This window comes from Lithobates pipiens, unplaced genomic scaffold (assembly GCF_037356315.1).
Source record: "Lithobates pipiens isolate NorthernLeopardFrog02 unplaced genomic scaffold, aLitPip1_a1.2 Scaffold_10, whole genome shotgun sequence".
Taxonomy (NCBI): Eukaryota; Metazoa; Chordata; class Amphibia; order Anura; family Ranidae; genus Lithobates; species Lithobates pipiens.
The window spans coordinates 17,952,668-17,978,709 of NW_027507686.1; the positions used below are offsets into that span (position 1 = coordinate 17,952,668).

The window sequence follows — 26,042 nt, forward strand, 5'->3', positions numbered from 1 at the left end:
TGTGGCCAGGCTGTGAAAAAGTCCCACACATGTGGTATTGTAATACTCAGGAGGAGTAGCAGAATTTTTTGGGGGGTGTCATTTGTGGTATACACATGCCACGTGAGAGAAATAATCTATTACAATGACAATTTTGTGGAGAAAAAAAATGAAAAATCTTAATTTTGCAAAGAATTGTGGGAAAAAAATGACAACATCAAAAAGCTCACCATGCCTCTTACTAAATACCTTGGAATGTCTACTTTCCAAAAAGGGGTCATTTGGGGGGTATTTGTACTTTCCTGACTTGTTCGGGTCACAAGAAGCGAGATAGGCCACCAGTACATCAGATGTGATCAATTTTGTGCGATACGCACCACAGCTTGTAGACTCTCTAACTTTCACAAAGACCAAATAATATCCACTAATTTGGGTTATTTTTACCAAAGATATGTAGCAGTATAAATTGTGGCCAAAATTTATGAAGAAAAATTAATCATTTGCATAATTCTGTCACAGAAACAAAGAAATATGCGTTTTTTTTTCAAAATTTTCAGTCTTTTTTCATTTATAGCGCAAAAAATAAAAACCCCAGAGGTGATCAAATACCACCAAAAGAAAGCTCTATTTGTGGGGAAAAAAGGACAAAAAATTCATTTGGGTACAGTGTTGCATGACTGAGTAATTGTCATTCAAATTGTGAGAGCACCAAAAGCTGAAAATTGGTCTGGGCAGGAAGGGTGTTTAAGTGCCCAGTAAGCGAGTGGTTAAAGCTTTGTGAATTGGGCCTCTTGTCTTTGAATTACTAGAAACCTGCCACCTATGTGGGTGTACAAACAAGAAAGCAGGGTCTTATTAGGTGTACAAATATGGCAGCTGACTTTCTATACAGCTACACAATAAAATCAGACCGATTGTAGTCTAATTGGGTGTATAAATATGGCGGGCGTCCTTCATTTCCACATCACAAAAAGGGGAGATCTAATTGGGTGTACGAACATGGAGGTTACAGCTGATAGAACGTCGATTCAAAGTAAAGGGTGTTTCGTCAGATTAGGCGACCCATCAGAATTGGTAACAGAAGTAGTTGGGTGTAGAAATATGGTGTCTGTACCTCAGTACCGCGTAACAAGGGGAAGCTAACGCTATTTGGGTGTACAAACACGGCGCCAGCACCCCGCCTCTTACGCTTTGCAAGCCATGCGCAAGCTGCGTGGGTGTACAAACATGGCGGCTGACGGCGCACGCTCGCGAGGAACCTTTGAGCGAGAGTCCTAAGATGGCTGCCAGATGGCGGAAGCGGGGCTCTCTGTTAGCGCTCTGATCAATAAAGTTTTATAGAGAGAACAGCGATATGCCGGGATGATGGCGGCGCCCACTGGTTGAGGTACGAGGGATAGGCGGAATGTAGGGGTGTGGGTGGTGGAGATGGATGGACTGTGTCCTGTCGGCCCTGGGGGCCCCTGAAGGTAGGTGTGCGGCTTCCAGCTGTAGCCGGTGATGGCGCCTGTGTGTGTATGGGGGAGAACCATAGAGACCCGGGAGTCCTCATCATCCAAAGGCCTCCATATCACTGCACAGCCCTGTCCCCCCCTCCATCAGAGGGACCCCCTAGGATAAGGTGTCCCCCCCTCCCTCAATCAGAGCGCCCCCTAGGATGATGTGTTCCCTCCCCCAATCAGAGGGTCCCCTAAGATGAGGTGTGCCCCGTCAGAGAGGCCCCTAGGATGGTGCCCCCCCTCCTCATTCAGAGGGGCCCCTAGGATGAGGTGAGGCCCCTAGGATGAGGTGCCTCCCTTAATCAGAGGGGCCCCTAGGATGGTGCCCTCCCCATTCAGAGGGGCCCCTAGGATCGGGCACCCCCACCTTCAATCAGAGGGGCCCCTAGGATGAGGTGTGCTCACCTTCAATCAGAGGGGCCCCTAGGATTGAAGGTGTGCCCACCTTCAATCAGAGGGGCCCCTAGGATTGAAGGTGTGCCCACCTTCAATCAGAGGGGCCCCTAGGATTGAAGGTGTGCCCACCTTCAATCAGAGGGGCCCCTAGGATTGAAGGTGTGCCCACCTTCAATCAGAGGGGCCCCTAGGATTGAAGGTGTGCCCACCTTCAATCAGGGGGGCCCCTAGGATTGAAGGTGTGCCCACCTTCAATCAGGGGGGCCCCTAGGATTGAAGGTGTGCCCACCTTCAATCAGGGGGGCCCCTAGGATTGAAGGTGTGCCCACCTTCAATCAGAGGGCCCCCTAGTATTGAAGGTGTGCCCACCTTCAATCAGAGGGCCCCCTAGGATTGAAGGTGTGCCCACCTTCAATCAGAGGTCCCCCTAGGATTGAAGGTGTGCCCACCTTCAATCAGAGGGCCCCCTAGGATTGAAGGTGTGCCCACCTTCAATCAGAGGGGCCCCCTAGGATGAGATGTGCCCACCTCAATCAGAGGGGCCCCCTAGGATGAGGGTGTCTCCCCACTCCCCATGAGGGGCCCCCCTAGGATGGGGGTGTCTCCCCCCCCACTCCCCATGAGGGGCCCCCCTAGGATGGGGGTGTCTCTCCCCCCCCACTCCCCATGAGGGGCCCCCCTAGGATGGGGGTGTCTCTCCCCCCCCACTCCCCATGAGGGGCCCCCCTAGGATGGGGGTGTCTCTCCCCCCCCACTCTCCATGAGGGGCCCCCCTAGGATGGGGGTGTCTCTCCCCCCCCCACTCTCCATGAGGGGCCCCCCTAGGATGGGGGTGTCTCTCCCCCCCCCCACTCTCCATGAGGGGCCCCCCTAGGATGGGGGTGTCTCTCCCCCCCCCACTCTCCATGAGGGGCCCCCCTAGGATGGGGGTGTCTCTCCCCCCCCTCACTCTCCATGAGGGGCCCCCCTAGGATGGGGGTGTCTCTCCCCCCCCTCACTCTCCATGAGGGGCCCCCCTAGGATGGGGGTGTCTCTCCCCCCCCCCACTCTCCATGAGGGGCCCCCCTAGGATGGGGGTGTCTCTCCCCCCCCACTCTCCATGAGGGGCCCCCCTAGGATGGGGGTGTCTCTCCCCCCCCCACTCTCCATGAGGGGCCCCCCTAGGATGGGGGTGTCTCTCCCCCCCCACTCCCCATGAGGGCCCCCCTAGGATGGGGTGTTTCTCCCCAGGAGGAGGTGTGGATCGGGTAAGGAAGCTGCTATGATGGGGACTCCTCACATAACATCTCAATGGAGGAGGAGTCAGGTTCCCATCAGATGCACTATATGGCGGTTCTACCTGTAAATAAAAAAAAAAAAATATATATATATAAAATACACATACCCCGTATATATTAAAATTAGTGAACAGGCCGGGTCTTTGCTGCAATAAATAAGTTACCTGCCGGTTCGCAATCCCTTGCAGAATGTACATGGAGTTGTGCCGGCAAACCCAGACCGCCCCCAGAAGGTGCCAGTGTGGGACTGTTGGAACTAAGGTTCCCATTTTTACCTTTTAGATCTACTTTAACTGACAACATAATGCAGATCGATTCCCATCACTGTGATCTGCACATGTCTGAAACAGAGAAGATACAGAAGTAATAATGTTACATTGTAGCTCTCCCCCTCGGCTTGCAGCGCGCGCTCTCCCCCTCGGCTTGCAGCGCGCGCTCTCCCCCTCGGCTTGCAGCGCGCGCTCTCCCCCTCGGCTTGCAGCGCGCGCTCTCCCCCTCGGCTTGCAGCCCGCGCTCTCCCCCTCGGCTTGCAGCCCGCGCTCTCCCCCTCGGCTTGCAGCCCGCGCTCTCCCCCTCGGCTTGCAGCCCGCGCTCTCCCCCTCGGCTTGCAGCCCGCGCTCTCCCCCTCGGCTTGCAGCCCGCGCTCTCCCCCTCGGCTTGCAGCCCGCGCTCTCCCCCTCGGCTTGCAGCCCGCGCTCTCCCCCTCGGCTCGCACACTGCAGCTTCTGCACACAGTGAGATTCTATTTATCAGTCAGGAGTTCCCAGCCTGTGTGAGGAAGGGAGCTGCAGAAGGACTGGTTGTACTACATATGCCCTGTGTAATTCATTGAAGTGTTTTGGGCGTGTGTAGCATGTCCGGGGCCCACATCCAGGAAATGGACATGGCAATAGAGTATGTTTCAAGAAAGGATGGTGACCAAAATTGCGAGGAAATTGGGTCTCCTTCGAGTTTGCAAAGTTTAAGAGCATCACGCTGACACTGTGAAATCGCACAGCAGCCACCTGTTGGGGGGGCAGTGGGGTGCGCAATTAAGCGCATCACGGGGCTTCTATTTTATTTTTTTACAAGCTTTATTTGAAGTGTACAAAACGTACACTTCATTCACCACAATGTCAGGCAGCATGATGTGCTGCACTGCCCAACATTGCAGTGCGGGTTGGGCTGGTGAGCTGCGATAAAATGCAGCATGTCTGCATCTTATCACAGCACTAGGCTGCCTTGCCGGTGTGAATGGGACACGTAGGAAACAACTGTTTCCCGCGTGTCCCTGCGGTAACACAAATTCACAATGCGGTAAAAGGCCTGTCACTAAGGCAAGACTGTACACTGTGCAAATTTTTCTTTTCTGCAACGATGCCAGGTAACCAGTCTGAGAGGCTCATGAGCTGCTGGAATGGTTTCGGGGGGGGGGGGCGGCTTTCTCGGGCTGACGCCTGAGAAACAATCGGGTTTTGCAAATACTGATTTTTTTTTTATTTATTTTTTTTTTTTTTTAACCATGTAAAAGTATGCCTAAAAAAAAGTGGTTGTTTCATTTTTTTTTTTACAGAAGTCACTCAAGATAGACGGCTCTGCGTTTATTGCATGTGTACTGAGGAAGGTGCCGTTCCATCAGCAACATGGAGGATGATGCCTCGCTGCACAGACTGGAGGGCAGTGAGCCTTCTCTCCAAGAAGGAGGACTGGTGATTAAGAAGAAGAGTTCCAGCAATGAGCAGCATGTGTTTAAAGCCCCCGCGCCACGCTCCTCGCTGCTGGGCCTGGACCTGTTGGCCGCTCAGAAAAGGAAGGAGCGAGAGGAGAAGGAGCGTCAGGAGGGGGACAAGAAAGCTAAAGCAGGTTCTAAAGACTGGGAGGAGCGAGAAAAGACTTCAGAAGGATCAAAAGAATCCAGCGACAGGATCAGCCGGGGAAGCCATGGCGATAGGTAAGACATTTTTAGTAGTTTTTATTTTTTTTCCTGGTTAACCAACAGCCACTTTGTAAAAATGTGCTGGCATACTATGAGTTAAGTCCAACGAGGCGCATGCCACCTTATGGACTTATCTCTCTAATTTACATGTGACTGTTTTTTAGAGCTCCTGGAGTACAGCTCTCGATCTGATAGGAGAGACCCTGATTCCTTATATTTTTTTGCCCACCCCTCCCATCTGCTATTCATTCACAGAAGCCTTTGTATTTTGTGAATGAGTTCACATTATACAAGGTGCTCTGTGATTGGGCAGGAGGAAGGGGGAGGGACAAGCACAGAAGGTCCGGCATCAGAGTGCCAGAAGGTAGAGCTACGGTCCCGGTGCTCAGTAAAAATAAAAACTTGTAAGTTATCCACTTCAACTCTGGAAGGTTTATCCCCCCCCCCCCCCTCATGACCAGGCCGTTTTGCGATGCGGCACTGCGTTACTTTAACTGACAATTGCATGATTGTTTGATTCTGTACCCAAATAAAATTGATATCCTTTTTTTTTTTTTTTTTTCTTTTGGTGGTATTTAATCACCACTGTGTTGTTGTTCTTTTGTTTATAGCGCAAAAATAAATAAAAAAACGACAATTTTGAAGAAAAAAAAGTTTTACTTTCTGCTATAAGAGCTACCCCTATAAGGGTCACACCATAGAAAAGCAGTCCGGGTGCATTCCGGATGCTTTTCTGCATGCGCATTTTTTGATGCGATCCAGTGCATTCTTCTTTCTTTCTCTTCCGTCTTTCTAAAATAAGGACGTGTTTTGATGCCCATTTTCCAGTACAGAAAAAATGCAGCATGTTCTACTTCTATTACATTTTTTTTTTTCCTGGAACTGGCTGCACTGGTGTGATCTGTCATTGAAAACCATATAACCTACTATCCAGGCATTTTTGATGCAGAAAAAAAAAATGCACTGCACTGGACTGCATGCGTTATGAACTGGCTCTAAAACGCATCCAATAAAAAAAAAAAAATTTTTAGAAAATCAAAAAATGTTTTTTTTCCATCAATTTAGGCCAATATATATTCTCCTACATATTTTTGGTAAAAAAATTTCCAATATGTGTATACTGATTGGTATATGGTCTACAAACTATGGAATATTTTTAGGGATTTTTTTTTTTCTAACTAGTAATGGCGAACAGCGACTTATAGCGGGACAAATCAGACACTAAGTGACACTTTTTTTGGGGACCAGCGACACCAATACAGTGATCAGTGCTAAAAATTTTACATAGTCACTGTTCTAATTACACGGGCTGTAATAGTCGGTATGCGGTAAAGTAGGGCTTGACAAATTTGCTTGGAATCTAGGAGCCAGCTAAAAAAAATTAGGAGCCCCCCCCCCCTTCCAGCCACGCCCCGGTGACCTTCATCGCTTACCGTGGCCGTCGGTAACGGTGGAAGTGATCCGGACATGTCTCTGGCCTGACATGGAGACCAGTAAGGGGAAGATGGGGCCCCCCCCCCCCCCCCCCCCCGTGTCCATAGCTCTTAAAAAGGGACATTTTATTTTTATTCCTTTCAAATGACAATTTTTATTTTATTTATTTTTTTTAATGCATTTTAGTTTAACTATGAGATGTGAGGTCTTTTTGACCCCCAGATCTCATATTTAAGAGAACCTGCCATGCTTTTTTCTATTACAAGGGATTTTTACATTCCTTGTAATAGGAATAAAAGTGACACAATTATTATTTTTTTTTTTAAAAGAACAGTGAAAAAAATAAAGTAAAAATAAATAATTTTAAACACGCCCCGTAACTCAAAACATGCAACCAGTATAATTTTTTTAAACGTCTCCTATGGAGATTTTAAAGGGTAAAAATTTGTTGCCATTCCACAGGCGGATGCAATTTTGAAGCGTGACATGTTGGGTATCAATTTACTCGGCGTAACGTTATCTTTCACAATATAAAAAAAAATTGGGCTTACTTTACTCTTGTATTTTTTTCCCCCAAAAAGTGCGCTTGTAAGACCGCTGTGCAAATACTGTGAAACAGAAAGTATTGCAACGACTGCCATTTTATTCTCTAGGGTGTTAGAACCCCCAAACATTATATATATTTTTTATTGTAAGTAAAGGGAAGGAGATGGGAAGGAAAACAGGCAGGGGAAGCCCCATTAGCATACGTGGTTGTCTTGTCATACCAACGACCACCACAAGAGGGCGCCATACTCTAGAAGGAACCATAGGTCTGCAGAAGGCCGCAAAGCCGCGGCTTCAATTAGCGCCGTGGCCCAACGCATCGCGCACTGGTGGGTGGGGGACGGTGTCGCACGGAGATGCGCCAGGTCGCTAATTCTAGTTGCAAATGCGACCTGGCACCCGCAGGGTTTGTCGAGCCCTGGGTTAAAGAGCTAAGTCCACAAGGTGGCATGCACCTCATTGCACATTCTCTAGAACCTACAACCCTAATTGTAAAAAGTAGCTGAATTCCTGGGGTTCAGTTTTAAGGGGTCAGTCTGCCGTTGCCAAAAAACTGCTTTTTGCAGGTAAAATGTGCCTGTAGAAACGAACGGACAAATAAACCATGCAGCTTTTGACCTGGCAGGGATTCTTTGACCATAAGAATTTCTGGGGTGATTCTGTAGGTATCATTGGAGATCCTGGCAGGGATTGACAGGGATTCTGCAGGTACCATTGGAAGTCCTGGCAAACATTCTGCAAATACTACTGAAAGTCCTGGTGGCATTCTGTGAGCACCATTGGCGGTCCTGGTGGCATTCTGTGTAGAGGTGCGCATCTTCACTGGTCTCGCGATTCGATTACGATTATCTGGTCAATGATTCGATTCCACGATGCATCACGATTACCGACGAACTCCCACTTCCACTTGGGCCCCTTGGTGGCCCTTCCACCCTGCAATCTTCTGGGACACATAACGGGTCCCAAAAGATTGCGTGGCCATTTAGGACAGCGCAGTGAGACATGCGTACCCAGCTGTGAAGCTGCAAGCTGTCACAGCCAGATGCCCACAGTAGTATTGCCAGCCCCGTGGACAGGCGGGGGAGAGAAGGGAGGGTTCGGGTGGCCACGTCGCTGGATTGTGAGACAGGTGAGTGTCTTTATTAAAAGAATGCATTTTTTGTAGCTGCTGACTTTTAATAAACAAATTTACTGCAACTTGGAATTAAAAAATAACCTCGCTCCCTTAAGGTGGTTGTAATCCCTTACAAACCACTTTGACCTACAGGTAAGCCTAGATTAAAGCTTGCCTGTAGGTCCAAGAAATATCTCCCAAACCTATACGGTTTAGGAGATATTTGCCCGAAGACGGGCACCGCTGTCTACGGCGCATGCGCCGTACACAGCGGCGCGCAGGCGCACTGAGCGTGGCATCCTCGATAACGAAGATGCCGCACGTCTCGGCTCCCGTGCGCATGCGCGGGAGTGACGTCATCGTGGCTTCGCCGAATGACAGCGGCGGAGCTGCGAGACCCACCGAGAAGATGGATGCGGCGGACTACAGGGGACAGCGGTGACTTCACTGGCTCCTGTGTCAGGTAAGTGACACATAATGGACTACTATGCGATGCATAGTAGTCCATTATGCTTTGCCTTTGCAGGGAATGAAAGAGGAAGTAAACTCATCAGGGTTTACTTCCTCTTTAACCACTTCAGCCCCAGAAGATTTGGCTGCTGAATGACAGGGGCCATTTTTTGTGATTTGGCAGTGTTACTTTAACTTACAGTTGTGCGGTTGTGCGACGCTGTACCCAAACAAAATTGACGTCCTTTTTTTCCTCACAAATAGAGATTTCTTTTGGTGGTATTTGATCATCTCTGTGGGTTTTTATTTTTTGCGCTATAAACAAAAGCAAGAATTTTGAAAAAAAAACAAAACACATTTTTTTTTACTTTTTGCTATAATAAATATCCCCATTTTATTTTTATTTTTTTCCAAGGAGGACAAAAGGGATCACTGGTGCTCAAGTGGGGGAGATGGGGGAGTCCTGGCACTTAGTGGGGAGAGATAGGGGGGGGGGTCCTGGCGCTTAGGGGAGATGGGGAGGGTTCCTGGGGCCTAGTGGGGGAGAGATTGGAGGCTCATGTGCTTAGTGAGGGGAGATGGGGGTCCTGGTGCCTAATGGGGGCAGTTTGGAGGCACTGCCAGTCAGTGGGGGAGGGGGGCACTGGTGCTCCTTACCCCCTACTTGATCCATATGGCATCCTGTAGAAGAATCATCCCCCCTGTCACTTTTCCTGTCTGATTTTTCTCATCTGAAGGGATGCCAGTGCAGTGATGGCTCAGATCTCACAAAAGAAAACTTCCTCTGCTCACTTCTCTGCCAGGCTCTGACTGATGACATCATCTATTATATAGGCAGCACCGCCTCCTCTGCCATTGGGTATCTCAAGTTCCCTCATTAGTCCCTCCCTACTGAGTCCTGTCATTGCTCCAGAGTCCCAGCCTTCTAGCCTAGTGAACTATGTGGGTGGGCTAGGAGGACGGGACAATCCTCTATTAAAAGGTGATAGCAGCAACCCTTATGTACAGTCTCACTGCAGGGCCCCTCAGTTGCGAGGGCCCAGTAAGGGAGGGCTGCCTGTACCCCCATATCGGCGGCCCTGAGCATAAGCACCATAATGTGAGTGCCCGGCCCGCGCCTCTCCTCTCAAGTCTCACATCTATCCTGACGTTGGGGAATTCTCAGCCCCGTCCGCCTCTCTTCTGATTTGATAGTGACAGTCAGCGGGCAGGTCTGAGAATTCTTTGACTTGAGGAGAGCTGGAAGTGAGAGGAGATAGGCTCGGAGCGCTCTCTCGGGAGGTGCAGGGCAATGATGTCACTGGCAATCGATCTCTATGGTCACATGCATCGATGTCGAATCGGGGACACCCGAATCGCGATGCATCGATACAGCGATTAATATCAGCATCCCTAATTCTGTGTAATCCTTCCTGCATTTACTGAGCTCCCTCCTATCCCATAAGGGAGTGGTAAAGATGCGGTCGGTGGCATCCTCTTCCTGGGACCCAGTTAGGAACTGATGTTGTTCCTCTCACTCTGTGACGTCGGAAACTAGAAGCTACAAGGATTTTGTCACTTTCGGTCTCATGTGAATAAGCCATTAATGGCTTGTGAAAACATCAGACCAAACTGGTCTTGGTTTGATCAGATGCTTTGGGGGCCAGAGGAGAGATTTTTTTTTTTTTTTTTTTTTTTTTTTTTAGTATGCATGTCACTGTACTGGGTGGATCAGATGTGGTGGGCAACCGATCGCCCATATGGCTGTCTCTCTCCAGCAGCTAAAAGCTGGCTACCTCTCCTCTCCCTCCTCGCCGGCTTTCGGCTTCTTCAGAGAGCCATACAAGGGATTGGTTCCAGTAATTGCCCCCCGCTGCACCCATCACCCCCTCCCTGTGCACCATACATGGGTGCTGGTGACTTCCCTCCTTTCCCTCCTTTCCACCAGTAGCTGCAGTGATCTGTACCAATCGCTCACTGTGTTCATTCATGCTTGCAGTATAGTAAACTGTAATTTTTTTTATTTTTGGATGGAAACCCTGTCAGGTTGGCTCTATGGAGCCCCGTGGTCTCTTACAGCAGTTCTGTGTATGCCCATAGAGTGCGCATGGGGATGCATTGGTGATCCGTGTATCCTCATGCAGGCAGTCCCATTGATGTCCATTGGGCCGCAGCAGCTGTATGGACACTGGTGCAGATTTCAATCTGGAATCCACGTGGGTGTAGGGCCCTGAATGTAGACCGTGTGTGTTCGGGGGCCGTGCACCTGCAAAGATGGCAGATTAGGAGAAGCATCTATGGCCATGCAACGGCTGCATTCCAGTGGACATCAATGGGACTGGCCTACATGGGGATAATAAGAAAATAATACTCGCTCTGACTTTTTGTCCTTTTTATGTGTCGGGTTCCTCAGGTGATAGATTAGCACAATTATTCTACTCCGTGTTAATTGAATGTTGTTATTTAAGACATTACAGAGCGCCACGTGTGGAGACACCAACTTATACCGGCGGGGTAAACGAGGAGTTCCTGGCTCGGAGTCGGCAGAGGGAACGGGACAGGCGGGAACATGGGGTCTATGCTTCATCGAAGGATGACCGGCGGCGGAAGGAGCGCAGCAGTCGAGACAGAGGTAAGCTGGAACTCCTAAATGTATAGGTAACGGGCTAGTAAACCTAAACTACAGCTTGGTCCATGCAGTTTACAAATAAGATAAGAATAGTATATGTAAAAAAAATAAAACAAAAAAAACACAGCATTGTGGGTAACCAGGTTAGGGGCAGGCCTTAAAATAGAACTGTGGCTAGGTTATGGACTTTCAAATTACATATTAGACCCCAACTCCATACAAAAGATAAAAAAAAATCGCCTAGCAGGTGCTTCAAACAACCAGTTTTGGCTGCAGTACTTACCTCCTTTCCATCACTGTTCTTGGTGATGTCCTTGGTGTTCCGGTCCGAATGATGTCTAACATTAAACTCTGGCGTGGAATATCAAGTTAACTTCGGGAAGCCCAGTGTTGGACTTTAAAGTTATATTAAAGGAATAAAAAAAAGTATACTTGCCTGCTCTGTGCAGTTGGTTTTGCACAGAGCAGCCACGATCCTCCTCTTCTCAGGTCCCCTAACGGCGCTCCTGGCCCCTCCCTCCTGTCAAGCGCCTGTGGGGGCACCCAAGCAGGCCCGCTTCTGAGCCATGGCTCTGTGCCCATTTACACACAGATCCCCTCTTTCTTTCTCGCTCAAGGTAAGTATGGGGGGGCTGCTGCACCCAGGTTTTTTTTTTTTTTTTTTTTAACTTTCATGTATGAAGGTAAAAAAAAAACCTTGAGCCTTTTAGAACCACTTTTAACAAGCCGTAAATAAACTTTAAACCAAGCCCTCACTGACTTTTTGTAGCTACTATGGAGTAATTCTTCCTGAAGCTTCTCAGCTTTACTATCCTTTTCTCTTCACGGTTCAACTTCTCAGCAGTGATCTGGCCGCTTGCCAGCTATCTAGTCCAGTGTTTCTCAACTCCAGTCCTCAAGGCACCCCAACAGGTCATGTTTTCAGGCTTTTCATCATTTTGCACAGGTGATTTGATCAGTTTCACTGCCTTAGTAATTATCACAGCCGATTCATCTAAGGCAGTGAAACTGATCAAATCACCTGTGCAAAATGATGGAAAGCCTGAAAACATGACCTGTTGGGGCGCCTTGAGGACTGGAGTTGAGAAACCCTGATCTAGTCTGTATAAGGCTAGGGTTCATACTTGTGTGGCTCATTTAAATGGGCTGCTGTGCCTCCAGAAAATGCAGGGAAAAGGTCCCTGAAACTTTTCTTAAAAACGCAGCCGGCACGGAAACCGCGGGGAAATCGTGCTGCATTTTCCAGTGCATTGGGGAGGTGGGGATATTCGCATTAATGGGTACCCCCAACGCATCGCCAGTGTTTTTCTTTGCAGACCCGTAGTGGGAACCACCTGCACAGGTGTGAACCTAGCCTTATAAACAGTGCAGGTGAACTGGAGGAGGGGAGAGAAATCGCTTAGACCCAATTTGAGCTGGTTTATTGCTTCTGTTGTGAACTTTGAGGATGAATTTCTCCACAGTGCTTGTAAGTACAGTGAAGGGCTTATTCAAAGCTTGTGTACTGTTTTAACTATGACTTTAAAGGTGATTGTAAGGGCTCAGTTTTTTTTTTTTTCCTATAAAAATAATAAACATTGCCTGCTCTGTTGCAGTGGATTTGCACAGAGCAGCCCAGATCCTCCTCCTTCTCGGGTCCCTCTTCTGTGATCCTGGCCCCTTCCTTCTGTTCAGTGCACCCACAGCAAGCCGCTTGCTATGGGGGCACCCGAGCCGAGTAACAGCCCCCTGTGTCCAGTCAGACATGGAGGCCTGTCGCCCGCCCTAAATGGCTAGCTGACTTTGACAGCAGTGGGAGCCGTCGGCGCTGCTGCTGTGTCTCAGCCAATCGCGAAGGAGAATCTGGACGGCTGTGACACTCGTGGACAGAGAGGGACCTCAGGTAAGTGTTAGGGGGGGGGGGCTGCTGCACACAGAAGGCTTTTTATCTTAATGCATTAAGATAAAAACAACCCTTTTTAAAGTGATTGTAAATGCAATTTAAAAAATAAACAAGCTGGTTTATGCTTACCTGCTCTGTGCAGTAGAATTGCACAGAGTGGCCTCAAACATCCTCTTCTTGGGTCCCCCACCGATGTTCCTGGCTCTTGCCCCCGTAGGAAGTGGCTTCCTATGAGGGCACCCCTTGAGACTTGCTCCTGAGCCCCACTGCCTGTGTCTATAGACACAGACAGCGGGACTTGACCCCCACTCCCTTGTCACTGGCTTTGATTGACAGTAGCAGGAGCCAATGGCTGCCCGCTGAGTCGACAAAGCCTGTTAGGGGAGAGAAAAGCTGCAGATGGGCACAGAGCTGAATCGAATGAGTGCTCAGGTAAAGGAAAAGGGAGGGGAATGAGGGGGCGTTAACTGATGCCTAAACCTTTTTCTTTTTACTTTAGTGCAAGGAATGCATTAAGGTAAAAATATTTGGGCTTTATAACCACTTTAATCCTCAGTTTTGAGAGAAAAAAAATACTTTCACTTTCATTTTCCCTCACTAAATTGTTTAGGTCCCCTCTCCCAGCAGTGACTTGGCAGCCTGACAGCCCTCTAATCTCTAATATAAACAAAGAGCAGGTGAACAGGAAGAGGGGAGAAAGCAGAATTTCAACTTGAATAACTTCACTAGATCTTTTTGAAAATTGAGGATGAATTTGAAAATTGAGGATGAATTGCTTCACAGTATCTGCAGCAACAGAGGTCAGTGGGGGATTATTTTAAAGCTTATTGACTGCTTGTTAAGAATATGTAAACTGTTGACTGTTCATAGTGTGGCCACAGTTCTGATTTTAAGGTTATATATGATTAGGTGGCCACAATATGTTGCATTGAGTTTTTATTTTTCTTCTTTTTTCTTTCAATGACTTGTTTTTACTAGATGACCGCAGTCACAGGAGCAGCAGGTCTGATCGTGATCGCTCCGAGCGGGACAGCGGATCAGAGAGAAGTTCAAGACGCAGTGAACCTGACTCTCCGAGGCACAAGGCTAAAGGTATGACCCAGTGGTGTATAGTATGGATATATATATATATATATATATATATATATATATATATATATATATATATAAATTTTGTACCTGCTGTTTTTGTTTACACTTTAGCTGCCAGAAATGGTACAGTGGAAAGTTATTTACAAATTCAATTTTATTTTTTTAATTACATTTTGCACTTTGTTTTTCAATGTAAGACGTGTAAATATATATGTTAAAGGTTTAAAAATATTAATGAACAAAGCAAATAAAAAAACATTTTTAATTGTTAAAGGTTTAGAAAACAGAAGTGATCAAAAATAAATCAACAGAAAAACAATTGGAGGAGAATCAGGAGTTAATAAAGGCTGATTAGGAGCATTTAATAACAAAAACAAAAAAAAACACACTATATATATATATATATATATATATATATATATATATATATATATATATATATATATATATATATATATATATATATATATATTCATTTTTTTTTTTTCCTACTTGACAGGTTGCGTTAAAGCCTGAGTTTACCCTTTTTTGTTTTTCTCTAAATTCTCGCCCCGCTATGTACCAATATAGCATTAATGTACTTATTTTGCAAAAAACACTTTCCATTTATTCTACCCATGCTTACCTCACTCTTCATAGCTGTTTAAACCACTTCCTGTCTGCCATATAGCAGAATGATGGCCAGAAAGTGGTTGTATTATTGACTGGGTGGCATATGACGTCCAGCAGGCTAAGCCGCTATTGCGCGCCCGTGGAGGCTCGGCGACCGATGGTGTGGTATGACACACACTGCATCTCCGATCCCGGGAAAGAGCCTATGACGTAGGCTCTTTACCGGGTGATCAGCTGTGTTCAATCACAGCTGATCACATGCTAACCAGGAAGTGACGTTTATCGGCTTTCCCTCTACTTGCGCTGACAAGGCGTGAGTAGAGGAGAGCTGATCGTGGCTCTCCTGACAGTGGGGGTCTGCACCGATTATTGGCACATTAATTATCAGTGCAGACACATTGAGGATGCCAATCAGTGCAGCCTCTTCAGTGAAGGAGAAAACTTACTTATTTACAAAGTTTTATAACAGAAACAATAACTTCTTTTTTATTTTTTCAAAATTTTGGGTGTTTTTATTTATTTTTTTTATTTTTATTTGTAGCATAAAAAATAAACCCAGTGGCGATCAAATGCCACCAAAAGAAAGCTCTATTTGTGGGGAAAAGATAAAAATTGAGTGGTGCATGTCCGCACAATTGTTATTCAAAATGCAACAGCGCTGAAAACTGGCCTGGGCAGGAAGGGGGTGAAAGTGCCCAGTACTGCAGTGGTTAAAGGCACTGCTTGATTACTTCTGCCTCACTTCCTGGTCAGACTTTAGGCCATGACACAGGAAGGAGTGGATCAGCTGAGGGTGTGTGCTAATGAGATCAGCTGGTCAACTTTTTCCTGTGTCATGACCTAAAGTCTGACCAGGAAGTAAGGCAGAAGTAATGGATACATGTTTTTAAACTTCTATGAAGAGAGTGAGGTAATCCTGTGTAGAATAAATGAAAAGCGCTGCAAAAGAAGTACATTCATGAAATATTGGTACATAGGGGAGCTGGAATTTGGGGGGGAAAATGCCCTTAAAGCGAAACTTCAGTCGTTTTTTTTTCAACTTTCCTCTTATTAAATTCCCTGCTCTTCTTTTAACTTTGGATAGTAAAAAAATAAAAGTGGGTACCTTCTTCTTAGAGTGACTTCCTGTCCCACTTCCTCATTCCTCTTCTTGACCACTAAGGCAATGCCTCCTCTCGCCCTAGGCGGCCTCTCCCTGCCAGCAATCTTCTGGGACACGTAACAGGACCCAGAAGATTGCCTGGCCAATAGCAGCAGAGCGGCTCGTGCAGTGCACGCCTGGCCATAAGCTGTCACAGCCGAACGCCTACAGCTGCTATGACAGTGCTGCGGAAAGGAGGGGGAGAGAAGTGAGGCTTCAGGCGGCCGCATCGCTGGACTATAGTACAGGTGAGTGTGTGTTTATTAATAGTCGGCAACTACGCTTTTTTTAGCTGCTGACTTTTAATAAACTTAAAAAGGAGTGGAACTCCACTTTATACTGTCGAGAGGATAAGCCCACTGACAGCTGAATGAATCATCGGTTAAGACGCAGTGGCCCTGCTCCTTAACAATCGATCATGCCCAGCTTCTTTTTTTTTTTTTTTTTTTACATTCCAGCTGTCAGTGGGAGAATCCTGCTGAAAGAACCGAGCCTGAAATTATCGGTGCGTTTGCAGTACCAATAATTGTGCAAATGCTTAGTATGGGCATCGGTGTCGGTGCAACCCTAGCATATAGTCCTCCTTCGTAGGACACATCAAAGTTCAGGACTTGGCAATGACTAGTATCTGGCATGGCCTGCTGGATGTCATAGCCTAGCCCTCAGCCTTTCAAGAGTTGCAGTCTATTCGAGTCTCCTGTAGTTGGTATTGTAAACTTATTTTTTTTTTCCTAGATTCCTCGAGTCCCTCTCGTTCTGGGTGGGAGGAGGATGACAGCGGCTATGGCAGTTCTCAGCGCTCTCACTGGGAGTCACCTTCTCCATCGCCATCGTACAAAGATTATGACCGGAGCCACCGCAGTGAGAGGGACAGTTCCAGAAGAGATCGGTCAGTATTTCTTGATCTGTACACGTTTTCTTTCTTCTGAAACGGCGCATTGTAACTAAAGGCACTCACAAATAATGTTTTGTTATGCTCAGGTCAGTGAGGGTCAGCTACACGGATGATTCTCCGCTACCGACGCCATCTTACAAGTTTAATGAATGGGCTTCTGAGAGACGCCACTTTGGGTCCACCCCCCGGCTCTCCCAGGGCAAGGGTAAGTGATGGTCAGCAGATAAATGTGGTAAAGATGAATGCGAGCAGAAGTGCTTTTGGCGAAGACAGTTAACAAGAAGCTGGGTCACAGTACAAAAGTGTCCATAAGTATTGCATTATATTGATAGTAGGGATAGGTTCCAACTATTGCAATGTTAAAGCGGGAGTCCGCCGGGACTCCGCATTTTTTTTTTTTTTTTTTTTTTTTTAAAAGCCAGCAGCTACAAATACTGCAGCTGCTGACTTTTAAAATAGTGACACTTACCTGTCCAGCGCGCCCGCGATGTCGGCACCCGAAGCCGATCTCTAGATCGTCTGTCGGGTGCTGCCGCCGCCATCTTGGGTATGGGAATCAGGTAATGGAGCCTTTCGGCTTCATTTCCCGGTTCCCTACTGCGCATGCGCGAATCGCGCTGCGCAATAAGGACGGTCCCCGCTGCCTCTGGGATCTGTGTGTTTCCCAGCAGGCAGCGGGGCACTTGCGGAAAGGGGCGTAATCTACGCCCCTTTCCGCAGAGAGCTATCCCGGAAGTGGGTGCAGAATACCTGTACTGTACAGGTATCTGCACCCCCCTCCCCCCTGAAAGGTGCCAATTGTGGCGCCGGAGGGGGGGAGGGTTCCGATGAGCGGAGGTCCACTTTAGGGTGGACCTCCGCTTTAACCACTTTTCGACAGATATATGGCTGCTCTGTGCCAGATCACTTGCCTAGTATGCGATCTGACATTTCCGGTCGGGGGAACGCAAGCACGCCATAAGCGACCCTCTCCCACTGCGATCACACACAGCAGGAACCCAGCGGTGGGTACTGCAGACTCTGTCCACCAGCACCTGCCGATTTTTACAATACACAGGCAGAACAGCAATCTGTCAGGAAGGTATTCATCCTGTGTTTCTGCAAAGCAGGAATATGGATCAATGCTTTCCTATAGTAAAAGCACCTCCCCCCACAGTAAGAGAGCTCAGGCCAGGGACACAGTTAACCCTGTGATCACCCCTGATAACCCCTTCCTAGCCAGTGTCATTAGTACAGTGATGGTGCATATTTTTAGCACTGATCACTGTATTGGTGTCAAGTGTCAGTGTCCTGACTGTCCGCTGCAATATCGCAGTCTGATTGCCGCCATTACTAGTAAGAAATTAAAAAAACAAAATAAAAGCCATAGTTTGTAGACGGTATAATGTTTGCGCAAACCAATAAATATATGCTTATTTTTGTAAAAAAGAAAAAAATCCCAATATGTAACAGAATCTTCCTGTGGCTCATGAAATACATTAGCATTCATAGTGGATTCAAGTCTTGAGAGACTCTATCATCTTGCACATGCAGGGCAAAGCAACGGTGTCGCTACAAAAGGGCATCCCCCCCTGATGCCCTTCGTTGTCGCTATAAGAGGGCACCCCCCTGTGCTCCCTTGCAGTTTTTTGCTGTTCTGTATCCAAGATGAGACTTCTTGGTAGGCGGAAGCATGTAACTTGCTCCCTTGTGACAGTGCCAAGGCCTAGCAGCTGATACTGTATGCTGGGCTGCATACAGCTGTAGAAGCACAGTGGGCCATAGAAGGTGTGCAATGGATTGGGAGGCTGCTTGGATATGGAGACTGCACTTGAGATGCACAGTAGAAGTGTAACGTCTCGTAAAGATTTGAAATGCTTCTGGGACTGGGCTGACTGATGAGTCGGTTACTCTGTATCTGGAGGTGGCAAAATGTATCTAGTAAATTTAGTAATTCATTCAGTTGATATTTTGTAGGAAAACAGGACACTGATGAAGATGGGATCCGTTTTACAACAGAAGATGACCAGAGACAATGGGAGGAAGATCAGAGGGTGAGGTTTTTTTGTTTTTTATACGTGTGTGTGTGTGTAATGATGTGTATTTGGTTTTTCTGCGTATGTAGTATTTATATCTCGCTTGTCTCCCCTTCTAGCAAGCTGATAGAGATTGGTACATGATGGATGAGGGTTTTGATGAATTTCGCAACGCTCTGACTAACACCTCTGAAGACTACGTACGCAAGAGGGAACAGCTGCTTCAAAAGCAGGCACCCAAGAGGGTTTCTGCTCAGAGACGGCAGATCAATGAGGTGACAGTAACTCCGCACATAGAAAGGACATAGTACCATAGTTTCCTCCCCCCTCTCTTTTTTTTTTTTTTTTTTTTTTTTTTTTTTTTTTAAATGATTTGGATTTTCTGTGAAAGTGCCTTCACCTAATACTGTCACGTTTTTAGTCTCCTTTTTTTCCTTCTCCTTTTCCTCATCCCATGTTGTCTACAGATGGCTTTTTGTAGACCTTGGTCATACCGTGTTTCATGTAGTAACCTATGCTTATATCTTGTGCAGGACAACGAGCGGTGGGAAACAAACCGCATGTTGACGAGTGGGGTGGTTCAGAGGTTGGAAGTGGACGAGGACTTTGAAGAGGACAATGCCGCCAAAGTGCATCTGCTGGTCCATAACTTGGTGCCCCCTTTTCTTGATGGCAGAATTGTCTTTACTAAGCAGGTATGAATGTGCCGCTAACCAATCACGGGTTGGGGTAGGTCTTTGACTAAACAGTCGGAGAGGATTATAGGCTAAGATAACCTTTTTATGAAAAAAAAAAGATAAATTCACATATTTTTGCGAGAGGAACATTTTTTTTGCATTTATTATATTTATTTTACTGGAGCTTGCAAAGTTTTGTCACTGTGATCAGTGCATCAGGGGTGCAATGTTGGGCTCCTGCAGACACTTCCCTCAGCTCTCTACTGGTACCTCTGTACGGGTTTTCAGTTGCAGAGCTGTAGGGTGTGTCAATGGACTACTTGTGCAGTGATCAGCACACTTGTAGTCTTTTTTTTTTTTGAGAACTACAAGTTCATCTGGCACGGTGGTGGGTGGGAGTTTAGTTTATTCATTCAAAGATCTCTGTGAATGAATGATGTGGCTGGGTAGGCGGAAGTCTGATTTTTAAATGTGACAACAGCTGCTAGTGGGGGGTGGAAGGCAGGTGCTTAGGAACATGTTACATCCTAAATAACATGTTCTTAAAGGTAGACCTGGTGCATTATCCTGTTGGAAGGAGCCATCAGAAGATGGGGACACTGTAGTCATAAAGGGATGGACATGGGCAGCAACTATAATACTCAGGTAGACCGTGGTGTTTAAGAGATGTTCCGTTGGTACTAAGGGGCCCAAAGTGTGCCAAGAAAATATACCCCACACCATTACACCACCAGCCTGAACTGTTGATACAAGGCAGGATGGATCCATGCTTTTAGGTTTACACCAAATTCTGACACAACCATCTGAATGTTGCAGCTGAAATGGAGACTCTTCAGATCAGGCAACGTTTTACCAATATTCTATTATCCAATTTTGGTGATCCTGTGCCATTTGTAGCCTCCATTTCCTGTTGGCTGACAAGAGCGGCACCAAGTGTGGCCTTCTGCTGCTTTAACCCATCTGCTTCAATGTTCCATGTGTTGTGCATTCAGAGATGGTATTCTGCATACCTTGAATGTAACGAGTGGTTATTTGTTACTGTTGCCTTTCTATCATCTGGAACCAGTCTGTCCATTCTCCTCTGACATCAACAAGGCATTTTCCTCCACATAACTGCCGCTCACTGGATATTTTCTCTTTTTCGGACCATTCTCTGTAAACCCCGAGAAATGGTTGTGTGTGTGAATCCCAGTAGATCAGCAGTTTTTGAAATACTCGGACCTGCCTGTCTGACGCCAACAATCATGCCACGTTCAAAGTCACTTAAATCTCCTTTCTTCCCTGTTCCGATACTCGGTTTAAACTTCAGCAAGTCGTCTTCACCACATTTAGACCTCTAAATGCATTGAGTTGCTGCCCTGTGATTGGCTGATTAGCAATTTGTGTTACCAAGCAATTGGGCAAGTGTACCTAAGAAAGTGGCTGGTGAGTGCATATTCTTAGTGGGTAAAAGTGTATATGTGTGTTATATATATATATATATATATATATATATATATATATATATATATATATATATATATATATATATATATATATATATATATATATATATATATATATATATATATATATATATATATATATATATATAATATATTTATGTGTGCCGAGCCGCTGCTTTGCGTGTCCATTCGGACATGGAGCTGTGGCTCGGCCCCACCCCCTATCTCTCCCCTTGGCTCACTTGAGTTTGACAGCAATGGTAGCTGATGAAGCCCACTGCTATGTCTCAGCCAATCGGGAGGGAAACTGCGAGGTTCGGGTGCCATTGTTTTCAATGCCACCTAAAACCGTGGTGCAGTTTATCGTGGCAAATAGCATTGCGTGAAGCTTGTCACCCAAAAAGGAGCAGGAACTTCAATTGGGCAAGACTGCACCACGTTGTAGGCGCCATTGAAAACCATGGCACCTGAACCTGCGTTTCGCCATTTTGTAGTGCATTTTGAGATCTCGGGCAGAATTGCGGTGCCCAGGTGTGAATGGAGTCCAACACTGATGCACTCTAAGGGCCAGTTCACACCTGATGCATTTCTGTTTTTTCTGCACCAATACAGTCAGTTCCAGTCAGTTTCCGCACCAGAAACTGACCGGAAATTGACCAGAAACTGACTGCATGGTGTGAACTAGAGCCATGGGAATACATGGAAAACACTGTGCATGCATTTTTAGTGCAGAAAAAAAGTGGACGGAACTGCATCTGGTGTGAACTGGCCCTAAAACAGAAGAAACATTTTGCCTGTATTTCATTTTTATTCAGACATTCTTTTCTTCCTGAAATGTAGCCTGAGCCAATAATTCCAGTACGGGATCCAACTTCTGACATGGCAATCATCTCACGCAAAGGCAGCCAGCTGGTGCGCAAGCATCGCGAGCAGAAGGAAAGAAAAAAGGTAGGTGATGAAATCCTGCGTTGTGGTGCCACTTGTATGTCAGTGTGAGATGTGTCCTGTAACACTGTTTTCTGCGTAGGCTCAACACAAGCACTGGGAATTGGCTGGGACCAAACTGGGAGATATTATGGGAGTGAAAAAGCAGGAGGAGGAGAAAGAAAAGCCGATGGCTGAAGACGGCTCTGTAGATTACAGGTATGTGGTTTTTGTTTTTCTTTGTGTTGATAGGGGACAGAGCAGACACTTGGTAGGTGTGTGTAAAATATATATATCTCTATCTATCTATCTATATCCCTCTGCTGTCAATCAAATTCTGTAAGGAGGGAGCTGGGGGCGAGGACAAGCTGTGTGCAGGCAGCATGGCTCAGGCTTGAACCCCCAAAGAGGCTTTCTATAGGGGCACTCACTGAAAAGGAGGAGGATGATCTGGGCTGTTCTTTGCAAAGCTGTTGCACAGAGCGGGTTTAACATATTGATTATTTGCATTTGAAAAATATAAGTGGTTCTAAAGTCAGAAGGTGTTTTTTTATCTTGATGCGTTCTATGCATTAAGATGAAATTAAACCTGTGTGTAGCAGCGCATCTAACACTTACCTGAGCCCATCTCGATCCAGCGATGTTGCACGAGAGACTCTGCTGTCTGACTCTCCCTTCTCCATTGGCTGTGGACCACAGCGGGCACCATTTGGCTCAGGTGACCCCATAGCAAGCTGGCTGCTCTGGGTTTACTTGGCAGTAGGGAGGGGCCAGAAGCGCCGTCAGGGGACCCGATAAGAGGATCGGGGCGCTCTGTGCTTTTGCCATTACGCAGAGCAGGTAAGTATAACATGTTTGTTATTTTTACACAAAAAAACCTTTAGTATCACTTCTTCAAGTTTCAAGCTTTACAATCACTTTACAATGATTTGCATGTATAATATTCTTGTTTTGTGGAGAATGGGAATCTTTGGGTCATTTATGTTGCTTTCCCTTCCAGGACAGAGCAAAAGTTTGCAGATCACATGAAAGAGCGCAACGAGGCAAGTAGCGAATTTTCCAAGAAGAAGACGCTGATGGAGCAGCGGCAGTTTCTGCCTATCTTTGCTGTTCGGCAGGAACTGCTGACAGTAATCAGGTACTGAGTGTTTGTAATGTGTGGTATTTAAGGAGTCTGTCAGGGCATAATAACTGATTGCACTGGAGTGCATGTGGTGTGAACTGAACCTAAAACATATCCAGTAAAAAAAAAAAAAAAAAAAAAAAAAGTCTTCATTAATTTAGACCAGTGGTTCTCAACTCCTGTCCTCAGAACCCACTAACAGGCCAGATTTTAAGTATTACCTTGCAGAGATGCAGACTAGAATACTGCAATCATTGAGCAGCAAATGATATCACCTGTGATGTATTTCAGCTATCTTGCAAACCTGGCCTGATCATGGGTCCTGAGGATCGGAGTTGAGAACCGCTGCTTTAGACTAATATGTATCCTGATACGTATTTTTGGTTAAAAAAACAAAACAAAAATCCCAATCAGTGTATATTGATTGGTTTTCGCAAAAGTTAGTGCGTCTAAAAACTATGGTATATATTTATGGAATTATTTATTTTGCTAGTAATGGGGATGATTAGCGACTTGTAGCGGGACTGCGATATTGTGGTGGATAAATCGGACACTTGACACTTTTTTTTTTTTTTTCTTTTTTTTTTTACCAGCGACATTGATACAGTGATCAGTGCTTAAATATAAAAAAAACAAAAACAAAAAAAAAACACTGTCCCTCTACTAATGACACTGGCAGGGAAGGTGTTAACATCAGGGGCGATCAAAGGGTTAAACGTTCCTAGGGAAGGCTTGCTAACACTGGGGGGGGGGCTGCTTGTACTGTGGAAAAGCATAGATCCGTGTTTCACAAGATCACTGCCTTCCCTTGTTGCAGAACAGCGGTCTGCCTGTGCCTTGAATGATTGGTGGAACACGTGTCCGATCACAGCAGGAGCGGGTTGCTGGCAGTGCACATGTGCGCCCCAGACCCGGACATGCACAATCGCGTTGTGTGTACATAATTCTGCGCACAGGGACCGCCACCCCGCAGTAAATATACATGGCACGGTTGGCAAGAGACCTTCCGCCTCTTATCCCAGGCCTTCTATCCCACTGGGAGACCCGAGCCACGATCCGACACCTCCGCTGGCTAGAGTGAGACTGAAACAAAGCTGGAAACGCCTTAGTTCCAGTCTCCTATGTAAAGACATGGAAGACATGGCGCAGATTTAAAAAAAAACAGTCATCAAAATCGCCGTTTTTGGTGATCTGAATACTTTTTTTTTTTTTTTTTTTTTTTTAATTATTAATCTTTATTAAATTTTCACATTTATACAGACCACATTTTAAAATAACATTACCAGGGTTCAAATACCTCTTTCTTCCCTTCCGAGATCTGAGTTTTAGAGTTCTAGGAAGGGAAGGGGGACATGAAGATACATCCATACATCACATATAATTAGCAAAAAAAAACAAAAGCACATTATCTAAACAGTACCATATCCCCCCTTCTCCTACCATCACTATTTTTGCAATTCCTACGTTTTTCCTATTGTTATAACCCCACCCCTCCCTCCCATCCTTTCTATCAACCCCGCCCCCCCTCCCCTCTTATATATATTGGTGCTTTTATCCTACAGTATAGCATAAATGTGTTATAATGATTCCCGAACCTTTAATGTACCCTACCCTACTCCTTCCCATTACCCATCCCCCCTCCCCCTCCCCTCTTCCCTTTCCTATCATGGTTTAAACTGGGGTATGCATCACTTCTATCCACTCTCGCCAGTTCCTATTAAACTCCTTTAGGTTATTTCGTTTTGCATATACTGCCCTCTCCTTACATAGATAGTCATTTACCGCCCTTGTCCAATCCTCTACTGTAGGGGGTAGCTTTGATTGCTATCTTATAGCTATCATCCTTCTAGCTTGAAATAAACATCTTAGGATTGCCGTTGTTATTCCCTTCCTTTCTACTTCCTCCTCTCTGTAGCCTAAAATGCACACTATGGGATTTAACTCTATTACCGTCCCAAAAACCCTACTTATTATCTTTACCACTCCTTCCCAGTATCTAAATAATTTGGGACATTTCCAAAGCATGTGCATTAAATTCCCTGACCCCCCACACCTGGGGCAAAAGTCATCTGTTCTCTTACCAAATTTAAATAATTTCTGGGGAGTATAGTATGCTCTATTAATTACCATTAAATGGGAAATCCTCTGAGGAGGAGAGACCGAGACCTTTGGGCATGCCGCTAGGATATTTTTCCACTGTACTCGTGTTATATTACCTAGGTCCTGCTCCCATTTCCCTTTCTCAACCCTCCCTTTCCTCTCACTATTAATCTGTTCACCCAGCTGGGCATAGAATTTAGATATTAATCCTTTAGTGGGTCCTGCTTGTGCTACTGGGTATAGCAAGGGCATTTCCTCCCATGTTAATAACAGGTTTCCAAACTGGGTCCTTAAAGCATGCCTCACTTGTATATAGGCATAGAATGAATTTTGTGATATCTTAAATTCTCTTTGCAGCTGGTCGAAAGATTTAATACCCCTGCCGCCATATAGATGGCTTAGCCTTACAATGCCACATTTTTCCCAATCTGCAATTTTTCCAACCCGCCATATTTCCTGTAGCTTCTTGTTGTTCCATAGAGGCGTATACTTTGTTATTTCACTATATCCCATTTTTTTTTTTTAACTGTACCCCATAGCTTTAACATCATTTTTACTGTAGGGCATCTACACTGGAATGAGTCCGCTTCCAGGGTCTCGATCAGGGTACTATGTGGGGAGCCTGTTAATACTAATCTCCCATTTGGGGTTCCTCCGTTCTTCTCATCGATCCCCCCTAGCTGTTGTAATTGGGACGCCCAAAAATAGCACTCCGGATAAGGGACCGCAAATCCTCCTTCCTCTCCCGGTAGCTGAAGCATCCGCAATCTCAATCTAGCCTGTCCTCCCCTCCATATTAGCTCCCTAAACAGCATCTCGATTTTATCAAACCAACTTTTGTTAATCCATATTGGGGCATTGTGTAATATGTATAAAAGTTGGGGCATCCATATCATTTTTATCAGATTGCATCTGCCA

General features: G+C 46.1%; 1 protein-coding gene across 3 annotated transcripts in view; it reads left to right on the top strand.

Moving 5' to 3' along the window:
• The first annotated feature begins 1,215 nt into the window (after window positions 1-1,215).
• DHX38 (DEAH-box helicase 38) overlaps window positions 1,216-26,042 on the top strand; it is a 41,899-nt gene continuing 17,072 nt past the window's right edge. The window contains exons 1-12 of one of the 3 annotated variants that reach the window (XM_077451982.1): window positions 1,216-1,366; window positions 4,704-5,081; window positions 11,058-11,221; window positions 14,079-14,192; window positions 16,681-16,834; window positions 16,927-17,045; window positions 18,797-18,873; window positions 18,975-19,130; window positions 19,389-19,550; window positions 21,818-21,925; window positions 22,005-22,120; window positions 22,902-23,039. In XM_077451982.1, the coding sequence (XP_077308108.1) occupies window positions 4,774-5,081; window positions 11,058-11,221; window positions 14,079-14,192; window positions 16,681-16,834; window positions 16,927-17,045; window positions 18,797-18,873; window positions 18,975-19,130; window positions 19,389-19,550; window positions 21,818-21,925; window positions 22,005-22,120; window positions 22,902-23,039 (1,616 nt within the window). In that variant the 5' untranslated portion in view covers window positions 1,216-1,366; window positions 4,704-4,773. Of the gene's footprint in view, window positions 1,367-4,703; window positions 5,082-11,057; window positions 11,222-13,738; window positions 13,901-14,078; window positions 14,193-16,680; window positions 16,835-16,926; window positions 17,046-18,796; window positions 18,874-18,974; window positions 19,131-19,388; window positions 19,551-21,817; window positions 21,926-22,004; window positions 22,121-22,901; window positions 23,040-26,042 lie in introns of those variants that run through there. The other 2 variants (XM_077451991.1, XM_077452000.1) reach the window with 2 other exon arrangements.